This window comes from Haliaeetus albicilla, chromosome 24, assembly GCF_947461875.1.
Source record: "Haliaeetus albicilla chromosome 24, bHalAlb1.1, whole genome shotgun sequence".
In the NCBI taxonomy this organism is placed as follows: Eukaryota; Metazoa; Chordata; class Aves; order Accipitriformes; family Accipitridae; genus Haliaeetus; species Haliaeetus albicilla.
Window position 1 is genome coordinate 16,060,354 of NC_091506.1, and position 23,896 is coordinate 16,084,249.

A 23,896-nucleotide genomic window follows, 5' to 3' on the forward strand; every position below is an offset into this window, starting at 1 on the left:
ACAACCAGCAAAGTTTTTATTTCCTTCTCATTAAGGCAATATGCTACACAGTAGTCCCAGTACCCTGGGATAAATTTTATTACAGCTTACTTTTGATTACCAAAAATAAGGTACCATTTATGATGAGTAGGAATACCCAAACTAGATGAGGTTACAGTACCATGGATTCAAGTCTAAGCATACATGAATAAAACATTTTCCACTGATTCTAAAGAGGGAAGCAACAATTCACAACTGATACATGCAGCAGAGTTTATACAGTTACACTGGAAAACTATATTTGCTATTAATTGTTTGACGAGGGTGAGCTTCCTACAGAATAGCATTGTTAACGGGTTCAACATTCCTCCTGATTTCTCTGTCAGTTTTAGTGCAAGTCTTTCCTACTTCTAGTATTAGTTCACATATTCATCCATGCATGCTGTAACTCCAAATGTTCCTGAGACATATGTGGCAAAGATTTATCAGATTTGTGAAGATGAACTATATCAGCATATAAACCAGTGGGAAAAAAAAACAACAAACCCAACAAAAACCCCCACAACAATCAGAAAGCATATGTGGGAGGTGGGAGAGTGATGTTTACTGATGTGTCACAGGGAAGTTTACCCACATGTACTAACAGTTGATAAATGTGCATTCACATCTGTAAAATGCATTTAAGCATCATCCCATTTAAAACCCATTGCCAGGGCAACTACAGGTTAGCTTGCCGGTGGTGATTATCCAACCACTTGCGTTCCCTGGCATGTTGTCTTGGTAGACTGGATTTTTTCCAGGAAAACAATCCTGAAAACAATGTTGAACAAAGAGCTCAAGATTCAATATACTCAGATTAAAACCAAATTCTTGTTAAGTAGATTTGTTGCCTGGGGCTGCAATAGAAAACTTCAGACCAAATTTCAATGGTCTGGGGCTAGCTGAAAGTTTTCAGGGTCTGTAACGGCTAGCCAGTTTTAAAAAAAGTAGATTTCAGTGAGACTTTACGTTTTTGGTTTTTTAACAGCTAAGCAGTGCAGTCCACAATCTTTTTGGAGATCTGACAGAGATGGATAGATAACTATACACCTAAGTAATTTGCTTAAATAAAATTCAATATGCAAAAATTGTGTTTACCGACCTCTTATTGGCAATTTCACTCAGCTTCATTGCTGAATCAGTCTTCTGGTTATTTAATTTCTGGTAATTGCATATAAAAATAAAAGCTCATTGGAAGGTATATACTACATCTGCCTATTTTTGTCATTCTAATTTACACAGGGGTAAGTTCTTGATTTAGTTTGGAGTTACTGTGCCTATCTGTGCATCTAGAAGATGATATATTTCATCTGGAAACATTTACAGAGAAATGTCCTCAATCCATATATAGTACATTAAAACAACATATAAAAGAGGAATGTATATTGTAATATTGTTACTTTAAATCTGGAGTTACATTAAATCAGATTGTCATCCGATTCCTTTGGGGTAGGTAAATTGTAACATGGAGTTTCTCAAAGATGAAAACCTCTTGGCCCAAGAAAACTAGTATTAAAATAGGCAGTTCCACATGTTTGTAATTTGTGGAGAAAGTGCAGACGGTGACAAAATAGTGTCTGAACTATTTCCCACTCTTTTTTAAATTTGTGTATAGCAAATTGATACACTTCAAGGTAGCAGCTGTTTAATGCTGATGCCAAATTATAAATTAGTCTGGTAAAATTCAAATATATGTTACATATCTTATATTACTAAACCACATTTAGGATCACAGATTAATTTCAACCTCATTTATGCTACCCAATGTAATTATAGATTTCATTTTTGTGATAAATGAAACTTGAAGCAAGTTTTGCAAATTAGGGATAGCTTACAACATTCTGAGAATATGTCTCCACATATCTAAACTGAACCTTCAATGCAGGAATGTGCCAACATAAAAATTTAATGTCAAATGTTAGGCTATGAAAAATTATAGAAATAAGTGGATGCAACTTGATGCCTGCCAGATCACCTGAAATTATAATTATTCTTAAAACAAATTACTGTATTCCCCTATTGTAAAAATGAAAGTAGAAACACCATATGTTGGAAGAAATCTAGTACTGGGATGCCTAGTTTGTATCTTAGTAAAACTGTTGGCACATATATTAACACCACTCACATCAGTCTGACATATTTGAAGTTTAAGTTTGTCTTTTATAAATACATAAGCCAGACTTGATTCAGTAAGGTTTCTCAAAAGCATTATACCTTCTGAAGTTGTATCTGACAGAAATTCAAGGTGCAATTAGATGCTCAATAAAAAGCTACACATAACACATCTTTTACAGAAAAAAAATACTTGATCAAAACCTCTGGAAATTTCTAAACATATTATACTAGCATCTCTTCCTTGTAGGTTGTTGCTTGCAGTAAAAAAAAATAAAGTTAAATGAAGATTTACAACTCAAGACTGCATTACTTTGCTGTTCTGGAAGCTGGGAGGGAACAGGTTAGATGCTTAGAATCATCATTTCTTTCAATGTATCCTCACACTTTCTTAAAGAAAAGCGTGTTACTTGATCAACATGCTGGAGATTCAGGGCTGAAAAACCTGTTTTCTCCAACCTTCATTGCTTTCCCATAATAAAAATGCATGAATATATTAAATGTTTAAATGCTTAATTACATTAAACTTATTTGATGCCCTTTAACAATCTACTGTAATGCACCAGACAGATATTTATCAGTGCTTTAATCAAGGAGTGATCTTGATCAAGTAACCCCTACAGGTATTATGAGGCTTATTAAAAAAAAAAAATTAAAAAAATCCTGCCTTTACTATGCCAATCACTATGGAATCTGCTGTACCAATCTTCAAAACATGCATTTGGCTAAGTTGAAAGCTGCAAAGGTAAAAGTACTCATGCTACATTCTCTTTTCTGTTTAACTATCTTTACTTAACAAAACAATGCACGATCAAGAATCTTTGGCTAACTTGGGCTCCTATACCATATAAATTAACAAGTAAATGTAACTTGTCACTCCTTACTAAAGTGGCTGTGAGAACAGACACCTAAAATATTAACCACAGGGGTAGAGAAATAATAATTTAAGTAAAGATGCAACAAGAATACAGATTGCATATTGCAGAGGAAATGAATGGAGCTTCATCAGTATAACTGGGTTGTCACTCAAAGAGAAATGCAACTTCCTTGCTCTGGATGCACTTTGTACAGATTTACTCTAGTGTCAGGCCCACATTCCTCCTTGAAAGAGAAAAATGGCCAGGGCAAGGGTTGGGGGGGGGGGGGGGGGGGGCAGGGGAATGTGGACTTTATAATATCTTTCCTGACATTTGGAACAGAAAACTCAGCCAATTACTCAAGGGAGAGTGTCACCAATGAGTGGATATAAGATGGTTATAATGCTTTAAATGCTTTTTCATACTTTAACAAGAGTGGATTTTTTTCTTTTAGGTAAGTAGTTCCCACACTGTGGTCCAGAAAATAATAGTAAGTGGTCTACAGCCAATGTGTGGAACTAACACTGGGTTTACAATACTGTTTCCCTCCCCACAAAAGAAGAGATGGGGGGAAGCAAGAGCCAAACTGTTTCGCTGAGAAAATGTGTAAACCAGACACCAGATAGCCTTTTTTTTTTTTTTTTTTTTTTAAGACTAATTGGATTTTCTGAAAGTCTGGTGCTTTGGAAGTCTGTTACATTCCCTGCCCATTACGGAGAAGAATTTCTGCAACCCATCCTTGAATGTGAGAGAGCATGTTCATTTGCTATCCATAATCCCATTGAATATTCAGTACCAACACGGTTAAGAAGCACTCATTTCCCAGGCTGCTATAAGCCCTAAGGCTGAAGCAGTTTCCTGTAGCCTACCAAAAAAAAAAAAAAAATCCTCATGCTCCATTCCCTGAAGATGCTCCCAGGTTTCATATTACCTAGACAGGCTGTGCATGGGAACAGAATAGGCTTTGGCTGTAGCCCAACTGCCTGAGGCCCCAGACTGCTGCGGGTGGCAAACCAAACTATTTTACTTATGCCTACATCTTGGAAAGCCAGGCTAGCTGCTACTGCAGCTGTGCAAGAGGTCAGGATGAGCAGGGCAGTGTCTGCGCTGGCAGAATGGAACCCTCTCAGCAGAAGCAACCACGACACTCAGCCCTCCTCAAAAAAGAGGATCTGATATCTCCCCAAGTTCAGCCCTGGCCCATCTGCCCCAAGTTAGTATAATTTAACCCTAAACCCTATTCTACTGAGAAGCTGGTTTGCCCCTTAGCTCACTATAAATGAAGTGCAAGTGATAAGGTAGCCTAATTGTCTATATTTTCTTTTTCTATTTCTTTGTTTTGTTAAAGTTTAGAGATTAAAGAAAACTTGATTCAAAGAAAGACATTCAGCATGTTTAAAAGTGACATTCTTAGAGTAGAAAGATTCCATCTGAAAACATCTGAACCTTATATAAAGACAGCATAGTAGTTCTTCAATAAATACTTTCAAGGCAAATGTAGACTGGGGTACTGATCCTGTGAAAGCAATTTTCATTTGGAGTTATTGAAACAGCTGCTTTCCTCCTGAGATAAAAAGCTCCAGTCAAACATTTCAAAGTAATTCTTATCTCTGCTTCTAAGAACTGTGTTTATTTGCTACATGTGATGTCAGATCAACATAGCAAGATACAGTTAGCAAGAACTGAGGTGTGTGTGTGTGTTGGGGGATTTTATTTTTTTTTAAGGGTCATTTGATGGGAATTTTTGATATTGGCACTCACGTATTATAGTTTAATTAAAAAAAAAAAGAAAAAAAGAAAGAGACATATACTGCCAAAATGGTAGAACTTAAAGTTTACTCAGCATAAATTAATAGCTTGGTAAAACTGGCTTTATGCATGCTTCCAGCAACAAATGCTGCATTAAGAAATACCTGTCCTTAGTAAGGTCAAATGTATATATAGCAATATAAAAGAGTGGTAGAGTGAACCGTTAAAAATTCAGTCCCTGCAATCGTCAGCAACATACATGTCCCTCTTTCCACATAAGGGAAAACTATAGCAATACAAAATATCATTACAGCAATTTCTAATTGTTTCTGTTTAAAATTAGCATATGGGAATAGATATTTGCTAGATAAAGAGAAAACATTCTAATGTATTTTAAAATGCTTGTATTTATTTTGGTGCTAATGAAGCTTATATTGGTAGTAACAGATGTGGTCATCCTTGCCCCCATTCAGTTGAGGAGAATATTTGACATTAAAAGATAAAGAATAGAAATTTCTGGAAGGAATATATCGTTACATCTTCAGACCTACGTTGACCTTCCAAAATATCAGGCATATGTATACACATATAAACTGAAACAATAGCATATATTTTAAAACATTGCCTGTCAACCACCTGCTCTACTTTGCCAATGCAGAAACTTATGGTTATATGTTGATAATGGCTGTTTGAAAAAATACATATTACGGTGTTTGTTGTGATATTTTTCTTGTTTCTGTTTTATCCTTTAATTACCAAAAGAAAGAGCTATTATTACCAGTGAACATGCAAAGGAGTATTTACTTTGTAAGACTGGTTGAGAAAGTGTAATTTCATCTACTTTCATCTGATACTACAATGGACATTTGGCAATTACACAGAAAAAAAACTACAGGAGAAGCCTGGTACATCTGTCAGACTCACAGAAATGAAAGTAACAGCCCAAATGATAGAATTTTTATGATGAGTTCCAAAACACAGCTAATTACCCTGATAGCTCTTGACCAGTTTTGGAACGTGCATAGTAACAACATTTTAAGACATCTTTTTTCTATGGACCTGACCAAAAGACTATGAATTCAAGACAAACTTTTCTAGGAAATTCAGTAACTTTTTGATGAGGCCCCCAGGTAATTTTGCTGTGTTGATATATTCAAATCACACAGTATCAGATCTTATAACAATATCAGACAATTCAGGAAGCTGTTTGTAACTATGAATTCAGAAGCATGATAACTGAACTACTCATTTACGATTAAGTGGTTGTCCATCTCCTTGACGATATTTCCTTTATACTCTGAGCTATACTCAGGACAATGGCACTTTTGTGCCTTCCAGTGTTTAGGCAAATAAATTGTTAACTTCATTACACAAACTAGAAAAAAATAAGAACCTATAAATTCACAGAGGTTAAGAAACAAATGAAGATTGACAAAGTCATAGTATATAAAAATACACAGAACTATTACATTCTACCTATTTCAAGCTTATTCTCTAGTTCTGGCCTTTCAAGGAAAGAACAATAACTAGCTCACTAATACGAATAACAGGAAAAAAGGTCATATTTCATTATTCTCTGAAACCTTGGATGAATTATTCACTTTATAGGCAAAATAAAGCACAAAGTGATTCCAGAAATAATAAAAAATAATAATAATTTAGCTAATTAGAAACTATATTGAAGCTTACTCTGAAGAACAAAATATGAAATTTTACTTAGCTATTTTGAATAATTGAGTACTGTCCATAAAATCTGAGCATCATCTGGGTGGCATAAAAACTTTTTGATCAATTAAATTAAAATGAATCTGACATTAAGTAACATATGGGTGTCTAGTAATCTGCATTTTGATCAGTTGCAGAGTGATGGAAAGGTTAACAGTAGGATTAATTCCAGACAGTACATCTGGACAATATAGTTGAATCTTTAGTTTTAAGTCTAGAACATGCACAGCTTTCATATGGCTCATTAGATGCACCCACAATAAAGTGCTCATTCAGAAAACTGCACCACAGTTCACAAATAAGGGTCTTCAATACTAAATGATTAGAAACAGTCCATGTCATTCCACATAGTAACCAAATATTTAGATAATCTAAGAATCAACAGTGGAGAACATCAAGTACATTAAGGAAGCAGTCCATGAAGAATAATTCCTGTAGAATGTAAGCGTATGTATAGGTAAAATGGAAAGAACTCATGTAAATAATACAATGGAGTAAAGTTCAGCATAACGAGGTCAAATTCATTTTGTCCTGGTATACATAAAAAGACCTAACAGTGACACACTTCAAGTGTGTTTTCAGAGCAATGTTTTCTACTTCCTGTAACACCTCATTGACTTCTTCAGCAAAAATGAACTACCACACTAAATGTTAAGCACGATTCAGTGCTGAGCTGAAACTCTTCTGATTTCCTTTAGTTAAAAAAAGAGAAGGATTTAAAGAAAGATGCAAGACTGCTGCCCTCTCCAGCCATAACAAAGACTCAGTATACATGGACAAGTCATTTTAAGAAGATGGAAAGCTTTAGCAGGGAAGAAGTTCTATAACACAAGTGGCTTATTTTAACAGGCCTTTCCCTCTACAAGAAACACAGGACTTTTCAACTATCTTATTTCATAATTTTACATGGCGTAAACAATCTTACCTTACCCTTCTAAGAAGTGTGATGGAGTAATGCTTGCATAGGGAGTAACGCTTGCACAGAGCAACTGCATTTGGATGGCAGGCAATAAACTAAACTTCAAGCTGCAGATTCATACTGCAATCTCCCTTCAAATACAACTTTCACTGAAATCACTGTAATTTTTTTAACTGAAAAATGCAAGCAGGATGTAATTAATTTGAACACTTTCACAGACCTTTCTTGAGTGAATGAATTATTATTTTGACACACGTGTTTGGAATGCTGATTTTTTTTTTTTATTCACACAGTATTATACTTGATTTCATTTGTTTTGAGATTTTGTTTCAATTTTAGTGTTAGTTTGACTTAAGTGTGCCATCTCTTCCTCAGTAATTTTTGGTAATGGAATGATGGTTCAATTTAAAGCAACAAAAATATTTTAATTAAAGTAATTACTAAACTGTATTAACAGTATATTTTCAGTGATTTCTGTATTTTTCCATTAAATTTATTGACTAGGAGATTATTTCTTTTTCTTCCTACTGAGTCACATAAGACTCTTTTGAAATGGCATAAGGAGAATAATTAATAAATTCTAATAACAGAATGCATTGTACTAGGAAAAGATCATTATAGCACATTGTTACGCACTGCATCCTATCTCTCTGCTGTTCTGTTACTTTCATTCCTTACCTCTTTGTTGGCTCTGTCTGCTTGAACTAATGTTCCATTCAGACATGGTTCTACATAGTGAAGTTCTTCATTATACTATAGAGAGAAATAAAAAGTATGATGAAAAATTTAATTAAAAGCTTTGAAAGATACAATTTAATTTAATGATTTAGAACTACAGTGAAACATGCACATAAAGCAAGAACAAAAGGATTCGGTTCATTTTTAAAAAGTGGCTGTGGTATTTTTTTTCCTTTTACATGATTCTTAATGTTTCAGAGGTTTATACTTCTTAAAAGGAGCATTTAATTGAATGGATGCCAACACTCAGGTGGAGTTAATGGGTACTATATACACTAGTTGGCATAAATATCCTTCAAGTTGAAACCTGGGTAGTATTAAGAGGTTATGTTTGATACATCACAGTCACAACTCCCAATTCTTTGCTACGTATAAAAAGAGTCCTGACAAATATTTGAGGCACTGGCAAACCTTTTGGAAGGTTAATAGTGGAACAACTATGCCAAAAAGTCTGTAAGCTTGAATCAATCCTGGACATGTCTGACAATAGTCAGAATTTCAATCAAGCAGAGTAGCTTATTATACACTAAGTCATGAAGCTGTGACAGATCTTTAAAGAATTATCTGCTTATCTTGCAAGGTCTAAGTAAGTTAGATAGCCCAGTCCTATTTTCAGAAGCATCTTAAGCATTAAAAGAAACTGAGACTCATCTGCAGTCAGTAGATCTTGCAGACTCATGGATGCTTAAGCCACTTAATTGAAAATTGGACTTGATTGTTTAAATCTTTTAAACCTTTCAACACAGGTCAAGTTAATACAGAAGTACCTTCAAAAAGTCTGCATTAGTTGTATAGATAGAGTTTTAACTTAATTCCTCCTCTCATTAATTTAATCTACTCTAGAAGTTATCACAGATCAAACTGTAAGGCCTTTGCATTTAGGCTTTAAGCAGTTTCACCCTTTCATAGGCATTAAGTCATCAGAACTTCCATAGTAAACAACAAAGGGTGACAAGTTAAGTCAAAAATAATCACGAAAAACATTTCATTAGATTAATATATGCATTTACTCCCTCCTTCCTCCACCTCAGCGGGAATAAAAAAAGCCTTACAGTGACCTGCTACAGAATGCTGCTTAGACAAGGTTCTCTGTCACTGAAAGTTCTCGCTGTCTCCATCTGCCTATAGCTCTGATTTTGTTCTATTCTCTTCAATTTAACACCACTCCTTTCTCTACACACACATCTAACCATAGACCCCAGCAACCTGTTCCACTTTGGACACCTGTCATCATCATTCATTTTAACAGTGCACTACCCACCACACTCATAATTACATAATTACTGTTGCATAGGGAAGAGTGTTTAATTTGAACTGCATCAAGTTATTCTTGAGGCATTGTGCTAGACTCAGTCCTCAGCTATAAGGAAACAGAAACCCAGAGTAACTCCACTTACTATTGCTGGTTATACAGACTATTCACATCAGCATCAACATAGTAAATGGTTCGTTGTATAGAAACAAACAAGAATGATCGAAAGATATTTACACATAACTTCTGCAGCAGATTTGCATACTTCCCTAATTATTTTATTCCCATCAATGTTATTCCAGTATATGAGAGCCTGTGGACATGTCTATTGTTCCAAAGGTAATATGAAAAACAAGGCAGACTTCTAGAACACTTTGGAGTCACTGAGAGTGTCCTGTGTGCATCTCAGTGTCATAAGTTTATTGATATGATAAACAATGTACTTTGCCCTGTAGTTTCACTCTTCAGACTGCTTTCCAATCTATCTCCTGACAGGCATTGCAAAATAATACTACCAAATCTACACAGCATCTCTTACTATAGGCCAAAGTCAATACTATATTCCATTCTATTGTAAAAAATATTGAAAATCTGTGACACTGGTACAGCAGCCCCTACTCCCAAGCTTTTTCCTGTCTTCACACAGTTTTTTTCAGCATGTTCTTTAATCAATATACTTTCTGTTTAAGCCTGTTCTTAGCTTGATTTCTGTAGCTGTCATTGGAAACTACACTAATATACATACTTTTCTTCATATGATACCAAGAATAGTGTCTGCAACTGGCCAACATGCAATAAAATATTAAAGTCTACCTGTCTCTCAGTCATGGTCTCAGTTTCAAACATCTGCATGCAAGCAAACTCAGAATTTCCTAATGCTGTAGCACAATTTTTTTTCCAATCCTATCACCACCACTAAACAGGTGAAACAACTTCCTACTCTATCAGAACTTGCAGCATAATTTCAGTCAATTAGTTTTCTATAAGACTTATTTTAACTACTGTTTTGAATAATTCATATCATCAGGCTATTCCCACAGACATGTAGCTTGTGTGTCTGCTAGATGCACCATAACCCAGATAGACTCCCAGTAGCTTCCCACTACGCCTTTAGTGTTATTCAGTTGCATAGTGTAAAGGATGCCCACATTTTCACAGAGTATGTGCTTTAAGTCCCCTAGCAGCCCCATTTTACAGAATCAACCTACTTCAGAAAAGGATGAAAAAAAGTGTTCATTCTCACATAAGCAGCACAGTTACATAGATGGCATGTGGACAAAGCACTTTCATTATCACTATGAACATAAGAAAAAGTAGATATTCATCCTTCTGAAACCCAGCCAAATTGTGACACTATTTGCATTTGTAGCATCTAATTCACCTTGAGATTATTACTATCAAAAATATTTTAAGTAATCTGCTATGTATGGCAGAAGAAACTGGATTATGCCAAGGTGCGTCAATGAGTATTTTATGTAATGGTATTCTATGGATAACAAACATAACCTGGAAGCATTCTGTTTGGTAGCAGTTCTTCTTCTACTGTATCAATACAAAGCATAGAATCATTTAGGTTGGAAAAGACCTTTAAGATCATCAAGTCCAACCATCAACCATGCCCACTAAACCATGTCCTGAAGTGCCTTGTCTACATGCTTTTTTAATACCTGCAGGGATGGTGACTCAACCACTTCCCTGGGCAGCCTGTTCCAATGTCTGACAACCCTTTCAGTAAAGAAATTTTTCCTAATATCCCATCTGGAAACCTCCCCTGGCGCAACTTGAGGCCATTTCCTCTCATCCTATCACAGGTTACTTGATAGAAGAGACCAGTATTGACCTCACCAGAACCTCCTTTCAGGTAGTTGTAGAGAGCGATAAGGTCTTCCCTCAGCCTCCTTTTCTCCAGACTAAACAACCCCAGTTCCCTCAGCCGCTCTTCATAAGACTTGTGCTCCAGGCCCCTCACCAGCTTTGTTGCCCTTCTCTGGACACACTCCAGCACCTCAATGTCTTTGCTGTAGTGAGGGGCCCAAAACTGAACACAGGACTCAAGGTGCGGCCTCACCAGTGCGGAGTACAGGGGAATAATCAATACCCTGCTCCTGCTGGCCACACTATTTCTGATATGGGCCAGGGTGCCGTTGGCCTTCTTGGCCACCTGGGCACACTGCTGGCTCATATTCAGCCAGCTGTCGACCAGCACCCCCAGGTCCTTTTCCGCCAGGCAGCCTCCAGCCACTCTTCCCCAAGCCCGTAGCATTGCATGGGGTTGTTGTGACCGAAGTGCAGGACCCGGCACTTGGCCTTGTTGAACCTCATACAGTTGGCCTCGGCCCATCGATCCAGCTTGTCCAGATCCCTCTGTAGAGCCTTCCTACCCTCCAGCAGATCAACCCTCCCTCCCAACTTGGTGTCTTCTGCAAACTTACTGAGGGTGCACTTGATCCCATCGTCCAGATCATTGATAAAGATATTAAACAGAACTGGCCCCAATACTGAGCCCTGGGGAACACCACTCGTGACCCACCGCCAACTGGATTTAACTCCATTCACCACAATAGTAAGAAAAACCTTTGTATAAAGAAGTCTGGCAGCTTCTGATGGTTTGAATTCTTGCAAAGGTGCATTTTTATGATTTATTTTAATTTTTATACTCTTTGCTATTTGTATACACTTTCTTTTCCTTTTTAAAAAAGATACAAAGAGATGGAAAAATTCACTGGACAAAATTATTTCAGTTCCAAAAGAAATTCCCCAAACACCAAACATCTGCCTCTCTTAAGTCCATGGAAACTGTAGAATTCTGATGCAACACATGAAAGCATTCAAGCAGCGTTTGCTGCTTAAACTAGCATATCCACTTGATAAGATCTTTAGTACAACTGTCAGCTTCTAGTAAAATACACAACTTGTACTTCATAGCATATATTTGATTTCTTTGTCCTTGTCGTAGGGTGCTTTGCAGTGTTATTGGTGGTGCCTTTCTTTTAACTGTGCCAAACCTTTCAAGTGGAAAAGGGAAAAAAATCCCGCCCCCCCTTTCCCACCACCTTATTAGCAATTTGAACTCAGTTCTGCAGCTTTTCCATGACATTTAAAATTTTGTATTTAGTGAAATAGCTTCCTGATCTTGAATCAAAAGGCTGATTAGTAACTGCTGACTTTGCCAGCAACACCCAGTATAGATCTCTTGTTAATTTACATTAGTAAAAGCCTGCATTTTGCTTTTTGCATTACACTGTTTTCCTATATTTCCTAGCATTGCATAGTCCCATACCCCTATACTCTGGCATATGACATCTTTGCATGTTATAGTTGTGATAGCTGTGATGCAATAGCTGAGAATAGTCTGTGTTTTGCTAATGGAGGGAGGGAGAGAACTAAAAACCAATTACCTTCCTTTCTGAGCAACTCTTCTAAAACCTCGGTCTACTTTCATCTCTCTTGTAATTTAAACATTTGATGATGTTGATTTTTATTATTATTTTATTTACTTAGTTACATTTATCTGTTTTATTAGTTCACATTATTTTGTCACTCTAGTTATTTCTTTGCACAACAGGCATAAATAAAATGAATGGGCTAAAATCTGAACCAAGAGGAACCATGTAGCATATATAGCAGACAGCTGCTGACCTTCATTGTATAATCAGATACTATTCATATTCGGAAAATACGAGATACATATGGTTTTAGCACACCTACACAAGTAGTTTACATTTACCTTAGCATTTTTCATATTTAACCTTTGTCATATTTAAGCTGTCTGGAGTAAGGTCCACAGAAACAAATTAAATTCACATTTTGTTGTGCAACAATACACAGATAAATGATTTCACACTCTATTAGGCATACTCGGATATCAAATACAGCCCAACCTAAGATCCAACAGTGAAACCAATCCACAAACGGAACCAAAGGAATTGGTATATCCAAAGTTCCACTAGCATTACCATGCACAACAAGTAGCACACAAGCACAGCCCACTGCTTGGAGCAATCATATGGAGGTTCGCAATTGGTTGCCTTTCTCTTTCTCAGCCTGCTCACAGATTAGCTGTACAGAATCTGATTATTCGGGCAGGCTGAAAAGTAAGTTTATCCATAACCTATTCTGTATGACTACAAGGACTCCAAAGAAGAGACTACACAGAAACATTTACAATGGAAAATTCTACAAATTAAAAACAGGGAACTGTACTACTGTGCTTTGAATTAACAAATACTTTTATTCTAATCAATTTTGCTAAAATGGTGTGACTAAAACATTAAAATTAGTTTAACATTCTTGGCTCAGTTAATATTTTGTTAATTTAATGTAGAGTTTACATTTTTATAAAACCATTTAAAAAATTTCAGCATTTGGCAAAATTAATACTCATTTTATGATGATATTGTTAATTTAATGGATGACTTGGAATTATACTTCAAAGTAAATTGGAAAAATATGCCTTTTCTCTTGTTGTTGCAGGCATCTCTGTTCATGGACCAGCGAACTGACCTTAAATTTTAGCATAAGCAGCACAAAATCGCTCTTGTATTTCAAGAATTTTTTGCAATTCAATCATCTAGTCCATCAATTTCAGATAGACTTTGCAACAACCTACCCATGAAAGCTAAAACGATTTTTAACATTATCCTTTTATGTTTATTCTCTGGAAAGGTCTGCACTGAATTCTGCTTTCTGCTATATATACTTATAAAGTTAAAAGTATATTTAGTGAAAAATCAAATGGATATGAAACAACCCAGCTAATGTACTGCTAGTGGCTTTTGGGTTTTGTTCTTGGCTGGTGGGTTTGTTTATTTGGTTTTTTCCTACCCTACTGCATATTTATAAGTGCTAACTGAGTTTTTAATGATGTTAGTATGTAGTGACTATAACTCCCATTACAGTTAATGAGAATCCTAAACGTCTTTTTGTGTATGGAATGCTGAAATGTATAACAACCTGAAAACCAAATTGACAAGCTTTTAAAACTTTTCATACAGTGAAATATTGTAAAGGGAGAATAAAAAAAACCTACCAGAGTTGACGACCACAAACTTTGCACAAATACTTTTCAGACTTCACTTTTTCACCTGCTAAATTCTGTTTCTTCTTCTTTCACTGACATAGATACTAATTTTCTCCATGCTCAATTCCTTTCCATACTTGACCCCCACTGTCAACAGAGCCCTGTCTTACACTAGTCCAGCTTCTCTAACCTCATGTTCTCCTTTGGCTAACTTCAAAGTGCTTTTCCTTCTTACTGTAACAAACACAAAAGTTTCTCATCTGCTCGTGTAACCCTTCCACTTGCTTCATTCTGACTGTTGCTCATCTGTAAGTCATCTCTCACATCTTTCATCACAATTTTCTTTGCTTTCTCTTCTTTTGCCTCAAAATGCAGGCATGCTTTAGGGTTCTCCCCTCTTGTGAGACTGAGAGAGAGAGAGAGAGAACTCCTTAACCTATTTGACTCATAATTCCTGACCCAGTTCCTCAGAGAAGTCTTCTGTTGCAAGTATTAGTTCCATTAATCACTGTGCATAATAAAGCCACCCTGACAATCACTCAGGCTCAAAACTTTTGCTTCATCTAATAAGTGTATTGTTTGTCCAGATTTCCCACATAAAGCTCTTATTCCACCTCAAATTTTGGTCTGGGAAGAGAAAGAGGTACTCGGCCATTTGTCTCAGATCTCCAGATGTCCAGCAGTCCTCACAGAGCAACAATTTGGACAGGCCTTTCAGAAGAACAATCGGTGTGAGCAAGTTATCAGCTGTGTGCTATGTGAAGAGTAAGGCTTCAACATTTAGGCACAGTGGAACTATATTTGCACACAACCCACAGCTGGCCAGTTCTGGCTACGGAGACTTGCTATATATGCACAGGTCTATGTTACAAAGGGGATTTCTTATATGGATATATGTATATCTTACCTTCAAACAAAACCACTTTCACATCATCAGGCTATGTCTAAATTATAGACAGTAAGATGTAATCTCACGCAAACATTTGCCTACAGATAAAAGCTATATAGGATTTTCGGTGCATTCACACTGAGAAGCCTCTTGCATGGGCTTTGCTGTCTCATGTTTTGATCACTGAAACATCCTCTCTGGTCTTGACAAAGATCATTTACCCTGCTGGCACTTACTCAGAACAGTGCTTCAGAAGTAATTTTTGCTGATCATTTAGAACACGGTAACCCTGGTTTTACTGTGTACCCTCACTATGTCCTCCTCTAACACCAAATTTTAAAAGGAGTCCATAATCCAGCCTGAGTCTGCCTATGCCATTCCTCAATGAAATGTCCACTCCCTTCTCCGCAGCACCGGTCTCTGTTACCAGTTTGTTACATTTTCAAGCAAACAAATTTTGTGTTTGCTTTACATTATTATTTTTTTGCCTTGTGAGACAGCAAGGATTATATTGTGACACTCCATCCAAAACAACTCCTTAAAAACTATTCTGCCAATATACCTTCAAGACGACAGGACAGCACTTCACCCACTCATTGTCACTGCTGTCACGGTCTCCTCGTTTTCCCCTGCATTTCTGCAGTACCTCTTCCAACGCAGTGAATAATTTCAAGTTCATATTTGTGCAGTAACTAAACCATCAGCGTCCTAATGAAATTAAACAGCTGAGCTGGTAAGAATAGAATCGCATTCTCCGTTGCTATTTCTACTTATTTCAAGAAATAAACATATATTCATCCTAAAAGAGATTATAGAGAGGAAAGAACCTTCAGATGAAAAAATTACCTCAGACAAATGCTATAATTACCACAGTCATCACATATCTTTCTAAATATTAAGAAATTCTTATACTAACCAAACTACTTATTAGGTGTAAGCAGGAGAGGGCTGCAGTGGCAACCTGCGTGAGAGACGGCCACGAACTGCCCTGCGCCGGTCACAGCCGGTTGCCGCCAGCACCAACACCAGTTTCAGCAACCGGTGAGGCACCAGAACTGCCGCAGCAGGCCTGAGGAGGCTGCGGCGTCCTCTCCCAGGCAGGCTAAGGAAGAAGCCATCAGGGGCCGGAAACATTTGGAAACACAGCTGGAAAAGCGTCATGGCGGAAGGGGTGTGCTTCTGGACACTGTGGGCTGCGGGTGACCCACAGCGGGGTGGGGGCAGCCCTGAGGGACTGTGGACATGGGCGACCCAGGCTGAGGTGGGGACGGCCCTCGGGGACTGCGGCCCTCAGGGACTGCGGCCCACGGGTGACTCGCACCGAAGAGAAAAGCAAAGAGCAGAGGAAAACCAGCAAGCAGCGAAGAGTGGCAGTGAGAAACTAATAAGCACGGAGCTGCTGACAGGACCCCAAGCTCCTGCACCGCCCAGCACCTCACCCAGGAAAGGGGGTGTCTGAAACCGGCAGTGAAGGTGAGGGGTGCTGAGACCAGGGCCTGGGGCTGGGGGGGGAAGATGCTGGACAGAAGTTGGGCCTGGACAAAGGGGAGGAAAGGCTCAATTGGGTGTTTCGTTCTTTTTCTGAATACCCGAATCAGGGATCAGAGGTTTGTGTTAATTGGCAATAAATTCGGTAAAAATTCTGTGACTCCATGCTGGTTTATGGACAGCTCAGTTCATTGTCAATTAAAATTTAAATTGAAAAAAATGACATTTAGTTATTTAATACTTGCTTTTTTTGAAGTATTTACATGGTATTTCTGCTGTACTACTAAGGCAAAATGATTAGTTTGGATTCTAGCTACATACATTTTTACATTTTTTGTTACAGATGAGGTTTTTGGTTTTCCCAAAGTAAAAACCTTCACTTTAAAAAAATTTCTTTTTTCTTTTTACATCATTCACAGTAACTGTCACAGCTACTGATAAACACAGAGATGATACACTAAAAAATGGCTGGGCAGGTATCTTAATAATTACTTAGTTGAAACATTCTTTCAGCTTACAAAAGTTATTTAGATTACAGTTAATCACAATTTTTCTGAAGGACAGTAAACCCTTTTTGGTATACTATGTAATTATGTCTTTCTACTACATGAGTTTCTACTAATTATGCAATTATCATACAAGGAGATTAATATGAAAGATATTCTGAACTAACTGCTTTCTATCCGTTAAAAATACAGTAAATGCACATGTACTTCAGGCATATATACTTCATTCTCCATACAATCTCAAGGATTTGCACTGGTGTCACTGGGGTCATTTAGTATACCAAGGGCACTTCCCTTGTAGGAAAAAAAAAAAAAAAAAAAGCCAAAATCTTCCTTATATTCAAGAGTTTGAAGACATTTTTAGAATTTATGCATGAGATAAAACCATGTATTTATAATGTATAAGCAAAAGAATATCAGCAAAGGAGAATTTATAAAATGACCAATTCCTCCTCCTTCCCTCCACCATCCCCCAAGCAAATTGTAGTTCTGATGTCAGTTTTGGACTTGTTAAAGCCATCCTTATCTACATTATTAATCCTATTACTCTTAAATACTGTAAAACTAGCCTCTTGTCATAGATTTAAAACATGTACCATGGAAAACTAACTACCATACACAAATAACAGGAACTACTGATGATCTAATTTATCACTGTTAGTAAACACCAGTAATACCTCTGCACAACTTACACATACATACCTTTCAGGTTCACACTGAGGAAAGCATGAACAATGAGGAGCTATGCTGGCATTTTATCATGCCTTACAAGTTTCAGCACAAGCTAAGAGCTGATTCTATTAATTCTTACGTATTGACCATTTTGCAGTTTACACTGTATTGCAGAAGGTGTTGGAGGGGGAAAAAAGGCGGGGGGGAAGAGGGGGCAAGGAGAGGGGTGGTGTACAGGGACACAACTCAAAAATTAAGGTAATGTAGAAACTTCAGACAAACTACAAAATAGATTACTATTCTTTGCAACTCCCAAAATCAAGACAACTTGTTTAAGGGGTTTCAGATTGCAAGTCATAGAAAACCAGTTTGAAAACACTGTCACCTGAAGAAGCTTGCATTGGAAAACCACAGTGTCTGTCCCATTGGTTCAGATGTCATCTTATATCCATCACCTGCCTGCAACATTTTTCAAGTGTATTGTGTGACATAAAACTTGACAGATAGCAACAAATGATGGAAGAAAAAAAAGGGAGAAAAATCCTGAGACACTCACAGCAATTATATTGAAGAAGTCATCATCTCCAAGGGTATCCAAAATAGATGAAACTGTCTGTTTTGCAATAGTCAAGCGAAGCCCTTTCATACTGCCACTGACATCTACTAAAATTACCACATCTTTTGGAGAAGTTGCTGCCTGGATGTACCTAAGACAAAACACAAAACAACTTGTTCTTTTAAATACTGGACTTCTCTTCCTTTCAAATTTCTTAAACACTGGTAGTCATCTATTGCCTACCATTTTCTATTTCTGCAGTCAAATGCAATGACTCCATTCTCATCAGGTTCCCATTTAATTCCTGTTAAAAAAAAAAAAAAAAAAAAGAGATAAAAAGATTAAATTACATTTTCACAGTCCCTGTTCAAAATGTGTCTGTGGTATTGGGGCTAAGTAGCACTTAATGGAGTTTCATACTTTAATCTAACAGACAATGGTATTATATAGGAGATACTGGAAAAAATAATTTAATAAAATAGGACCATGTCATGGTTTAACCCCAGCCAGCAACTAAGCACTACGCAGCCACTCACTTACTTCCCCCCACACACCCAGTGGAATGGGGGACAAAATCGGGAAAAAGTAGTAAAACTTGTGAGTTGAGATAAGAACGGTTTAATAGAACAGAAAAGAAGAAACTAATAATGATAATGATAACACTAATAAAATGACAATAGTAATAATAAAAGGATTGGAATGTACGAATGATGCACTTTTGCTCACACAATTGCTCACCACCTGTCAATCAATGTCCAGTTAGCCCCCGAGTGGGGATCTCCCCACCCCCACTCCCCCCCAGTTTCTATAGAAGACGTGATGTCACACGGTATGGAATACCCCGTTGGCCACTTTGGGTCAGCTGTCCTGGCTGTGTCCCCTCCCAACTTCTTGTGCCCCTCCAGCCTTCTTGCTGGCTGGGCATGAGAAGCTGAAAAATCCTTGACTTTAGACTAAACATGATTTAGCAACAACTCAAAACATCAGTGTTATCAGCATTCTTCTCATACCTAACTCGATAACATAGCACTGTATCAGCTACTAGGAAGACAATTAACTCTAGCCCAGCTAAAACCAGGACAGACCACCAGAAACAATTTTTTTTTCCACTCCTTTTTAGCCTACTGTGAGGTAGAAACCTCTTCAAGCTTACTATATTCATCATAGCACCATCACTAAAGTGTTGTCATACTTTGTCATTGGTGCTGGCAAGCTTTATCACATGCTTGCCAATTCCCTTTCAAACCTTGAGCACTTACTACCCATGGCTGATCTCAACGGGTCCTGTTCTACTAACTGCTTCACTCACAGGTCATACACCTGATGTTTTGCTCACATCACTATGAAGAGCTAATATCTACCAGTTGTGTGTCAAAAGAAACATGATAAAAACGTCGCCAACCAAAAAAAAAAATTGACAGGGCAATCCTTCCTGCTTTTTACACTCATTTGCTAGCACAAAATGAGAAACAGCCTTTAAAATAAGGACTAACAGTTCTTCTAGCCTTGAAATATCATGGAGCTTGAGAAGTGAACTATAATCCAAACCTAACACAGACGTTGTAGCCATTACTTTCAGTTGCTTTCAGATACACAGGCTTATAGTAAACTTGCTCACAATAAACTCAAGACATCAGACTTAAAAACACATGGGTTACTAAACCATATCAGCTAAAGGAACAGTTCCCACTATGGACCAGATCCAAAGTTACAGAAGCTGAGGATCGGTTTATTTAACTTTTTAGTTTATTTATTACGTAGTAAATTTGGTACATGATTAAACACACAACTTAATAGGTAACAATATATACTTTAACCTATTTCTATAGAAATAATACAAGTGATCTAACTGCATTTAATTACGACTGGTGTGAAAGTAAACTTTAAAACAAGTTTTTGAAATCTTTAAATGTATAGATGTCAGGTTAAGTGGAAGACTGAAAACTGAACAATAAATTACAATTAAGTCTTACTCTATGCATCAATAGAGCACATTATCTAAGCTCGGTACTGTATGAAAGGTCTAATCCTTTTGTCCTCCTTCTCCACAGTCTATTTAGAAGTTACTTTTCATATGTGTTTATATGTATATATGAATAGGCATATTTATGAATACATAAGTTACCTTGGGGGCTTCACCTCCAAATGAAAATTTGTAGAAAAAAACTCAGAACTTTGAAAACACTGATTAGCAATATCTCTCTCTGAAAACTTGATAAAGTAAAATCAAACCTGCAAGTATCTGTGAAAGTCATGATTTGTGACAGTAGTCAGTGGAAATTTGCAGCCATAGCATTCTTTATTGTATTTTAAGTAAGAACTTGTATTTTTCTTACCTGGATATTGTCTGAAAAATCCTTTTGCACTTCCAAAGTACTGCCAGATGAGAGAAGGGTCACGATCAAAATTATCAACAAACACCTTATTTAAAGATTCTGACCAATAAACTCCATTTACAATGGCTGGATCTGTGGGGGGAAAAAAACCAAACAAACAACAACAACAAAAAACAAACCAAAAACAAAACAAAACAAAAAAAAAAACCCAAAAAACAAAACAAAAAAAAAACCACAACAGCAGAGAAAAGTGATTTTACCTAAACAGAATCCCTTGAACTCTGTGATCTTCAGCTTATTCAGTACCCAAAAATCTAGTGACTGCAAACTATTGCAGAACATCTTTTAGTTTCCTTTGTCAATTAAATGATTCAAAATAAATGATACACTTAAATAATGAAAGTATGGTTAAAATACAGAACAGACACCAGGTAAATTTTTTAGATAATTAAAATTGGTCATTAGACCATCTATCTGGAAGTACTGTATCACTTGTTCTGGTCAACATAAATGAGTTAATCTAATAATAGATTTTTTACTCAATTTACTTTTCCTAAATGCATGGAATGTCTCATGGCAACACTGCATAGCTTTTTTTTTTTTTTTTAATCTTCAACTTGGTAAGACCATTCTCACTATATCTGAAAGTTTATGTGTGGGAACAGAAAGTGAAATACCTTTTATTTTATATCATGTTATTATGATACACATACAAACAGAAAATCCCATGACAAACAACACTGTTATTTGGAAAACACTGGACCCAGATTTCACAACAATTACCTCATTATTTTTTATTCCCACAGAAAGAGAAATACAAAGCAAATCCTTGATGTTGAAAATAAACTATTTCTGTTTAAAACTTCCCCATCTATCAATTCCTAAAAACCTAGACTGCCCAAGTATGTTTTTAAGCTGCAGATTTTGTTCAATAGTGAGAAATCAGAAATAAATGAACACATCTTAAAAAGTTACTCAATTTCAAACTGTGAATTTTGAAAGATGAGAAGCAATTAAGATATACTACATTCCCAATTCAATCTGTATGTGAAGTCAGCAGAACAAAAAGGAAAAAATGGAACTAAAATCACAGACGTATTATTTCATTTGTAAAAGCGTGCATACATGAATACACAGTAACATTTGCTCAAGCATTTGAAATAATGCTTCCATTAGCTTGCAAAATATTGTTGCTGTACTGATTTCAGAATACTGCTTAGAATGTGGTTTTAATGGAGTGGAAAAAAGGTGAATTGTTATCTTTCCTTACATTCATCAAGAAAAACAGCAGAAAAAGGGAAATGTATTAGCTACAAAACTTTGAATGTTGCTTTCATCTAAATATTTAGGTTTTCATAGATGGGCTGCTGAAAAAGCAAGGTCAACAAAACAGATGTTGTCTTTAAAACATGTCTTGTATAGTTACTTGTTTCTCTAGAGGATGAAATATGCATTTAAAATCTGTCCAAGCAGACACGTATCAAACGAACCAATGTCACTAGTCCAATGGTACTGCTTCAGTTTTGCCTAGCTAGCAAAATCCATTGTCCAGTTGTTTCCAAGTCTGCAGTTACTCCAATAGCAAGTTGTAATTAGGACATCATAAATTAACTGTCAAGACTACCTATCCTGGGATCTATCATCAGTTTGTAAAAATATGCTCCTATTTCAGCACCCTAAAATATTGATCCATTGTTCAGCATTTAGACATTACATCCGCTGTACAAAACTGCAGGCCTACAGACCTCACATGGAAATTGCATGTCTTTGCTGGCTACTGTATCTTCAGGCAGAAGGATTTCAAACCCAAGCTCCTTGTTCTAAATTTAATGACTGTTATGTGGATGCATCTCTGTCCACATGCACCATCCTAAATACAACTGAGTTCCTGACCATGTATCTTCATTAAAATTTTACAGTCTCATCTTCTAATAATCTGTATGTTAAGCTTGTAGTTCTGGGCAATTTCCAATTTTAGTAAGTACACTAAATTGCTCAAATTGCCCTCAGAGGTTCATTTAGAAACAGTATTCTTGGGGGTTTTATATTACTGGTGAATGTTATCTGCATCCACAAAATAGTTATATGTCAATAGTGGTAAATTAATGCTTGTGAATATTCAGAAATTTGGGGAGGGAGAAAAAGAATAAAAGATAAAGCTTAATATAAATGCAAAATCATTAACGTGATGTTATGGGGCTCAAAGACAATAAATGTAAATAGCTTCTGCCACAATTCTTGAAACTTAATTTCTGCTTTTGCTTCCTGGCAGTAACAGCTAAAATATAATTAAAATATTCCCTTTCCCTCGCCTTTTAGATGGGCTGGCTTGCAATTATATGGGATTTTGCTCCACTGCTGTTTGTATAGATGTTACCTGTTTTTTTACTGATATTTAATATAAAACCAACCCCCAGGCAAATAGGTACACTAAAGCGAATCTGAAACAAAATTGCCAAAGAACAGTACAAACGCATGTAGCAATTAAGTTGCTGTCATAGATACTGCTGACTGGAAGAAATAGGTCTGAAGTCTCAACAAAAGCACCCAAGGAACTGCAGACTGAAAGATGTGGAACAGCATGCCAAAGGTTAGCACTATAATGAAATGTATTTTAATTCACAGAACCCATAAAAATATCTAAAGCAGAATAAGTCTATGGAACGAAACTAATACATACATGACGCATTTTGCTTTCTAATTATTCCAGCAAGCTTTATAGAAAATAACAGAGGCCAGTGAGGAATTCAGTGACTATGAAGAAAATGCGGAATACTTCTCTTTCTTGCCATACTCTGCTTTATTACCAAGAAAAAAATGTTACTAATGATCCTTAGTCTTTTCCCTTCTTTTATTACCTTTGTAATATAATCATTAATTTCTCCTGGAAAGCTGTCAAAGATGCTGGCATCCAAAATGGTGTTCCTTCTTGTAGTATCTGATGACCTCAAGGGCAGCCCCTAACACTGCAGAGCAGTACTGTCATACAATAAAGCAACACAAGCACAGCCTACAGCACTGGAAAAAGAATGCAAAATCCAGCACCCTTTTGGCTCAGA

The 23,896-nt window shown here is 36.7% G+C and overlaps 1 protein-coding gene across 7 annotated transcripts in view; it reads right to left on the minus strand.

Annotated features, from left to right (window-relative positions):
* CACNA2D3 (calcium voltage-gated channel auxiliary subunit alpha2delta 3) overlaps positions 1 to 23,896 on the minus strand; it is a 476,807-nt gene that overhangs the window by 249,028 nt on the left and 203,883 nt on the right. For all 7 annotated transcript variants that reach the window (XR_011329699.1, XM_069812301.1, XM_069812302.1 and 4 more), the window contains 4 exons: positions 20,838 to 20,969; positions 18,745 to 18,805; positions 18,502 to 18,652; positions 8,059 to 8,133 (listed from right to left, as the gene is read on the minus strand). Coding sequence is in view for 6 of the 7 variants with exons in the window: in XM_069812301.1 (XP_069668402.1) it covers positions 8,059 to 8,133; positions 18,502 to 18,652; positions 18,745 to 18,805; positions 20,838 to 20,969 (419 nt within the window). In the remaining variant the exon portion in view is untranslated. The remainder of the gene's footprint in view (positions 1 to 8,058; positions 8,134 to 18,501; positions 18,653 to 18,744; positions 18,806 to 20,837; positions 20,970 to 23,896) is intronic.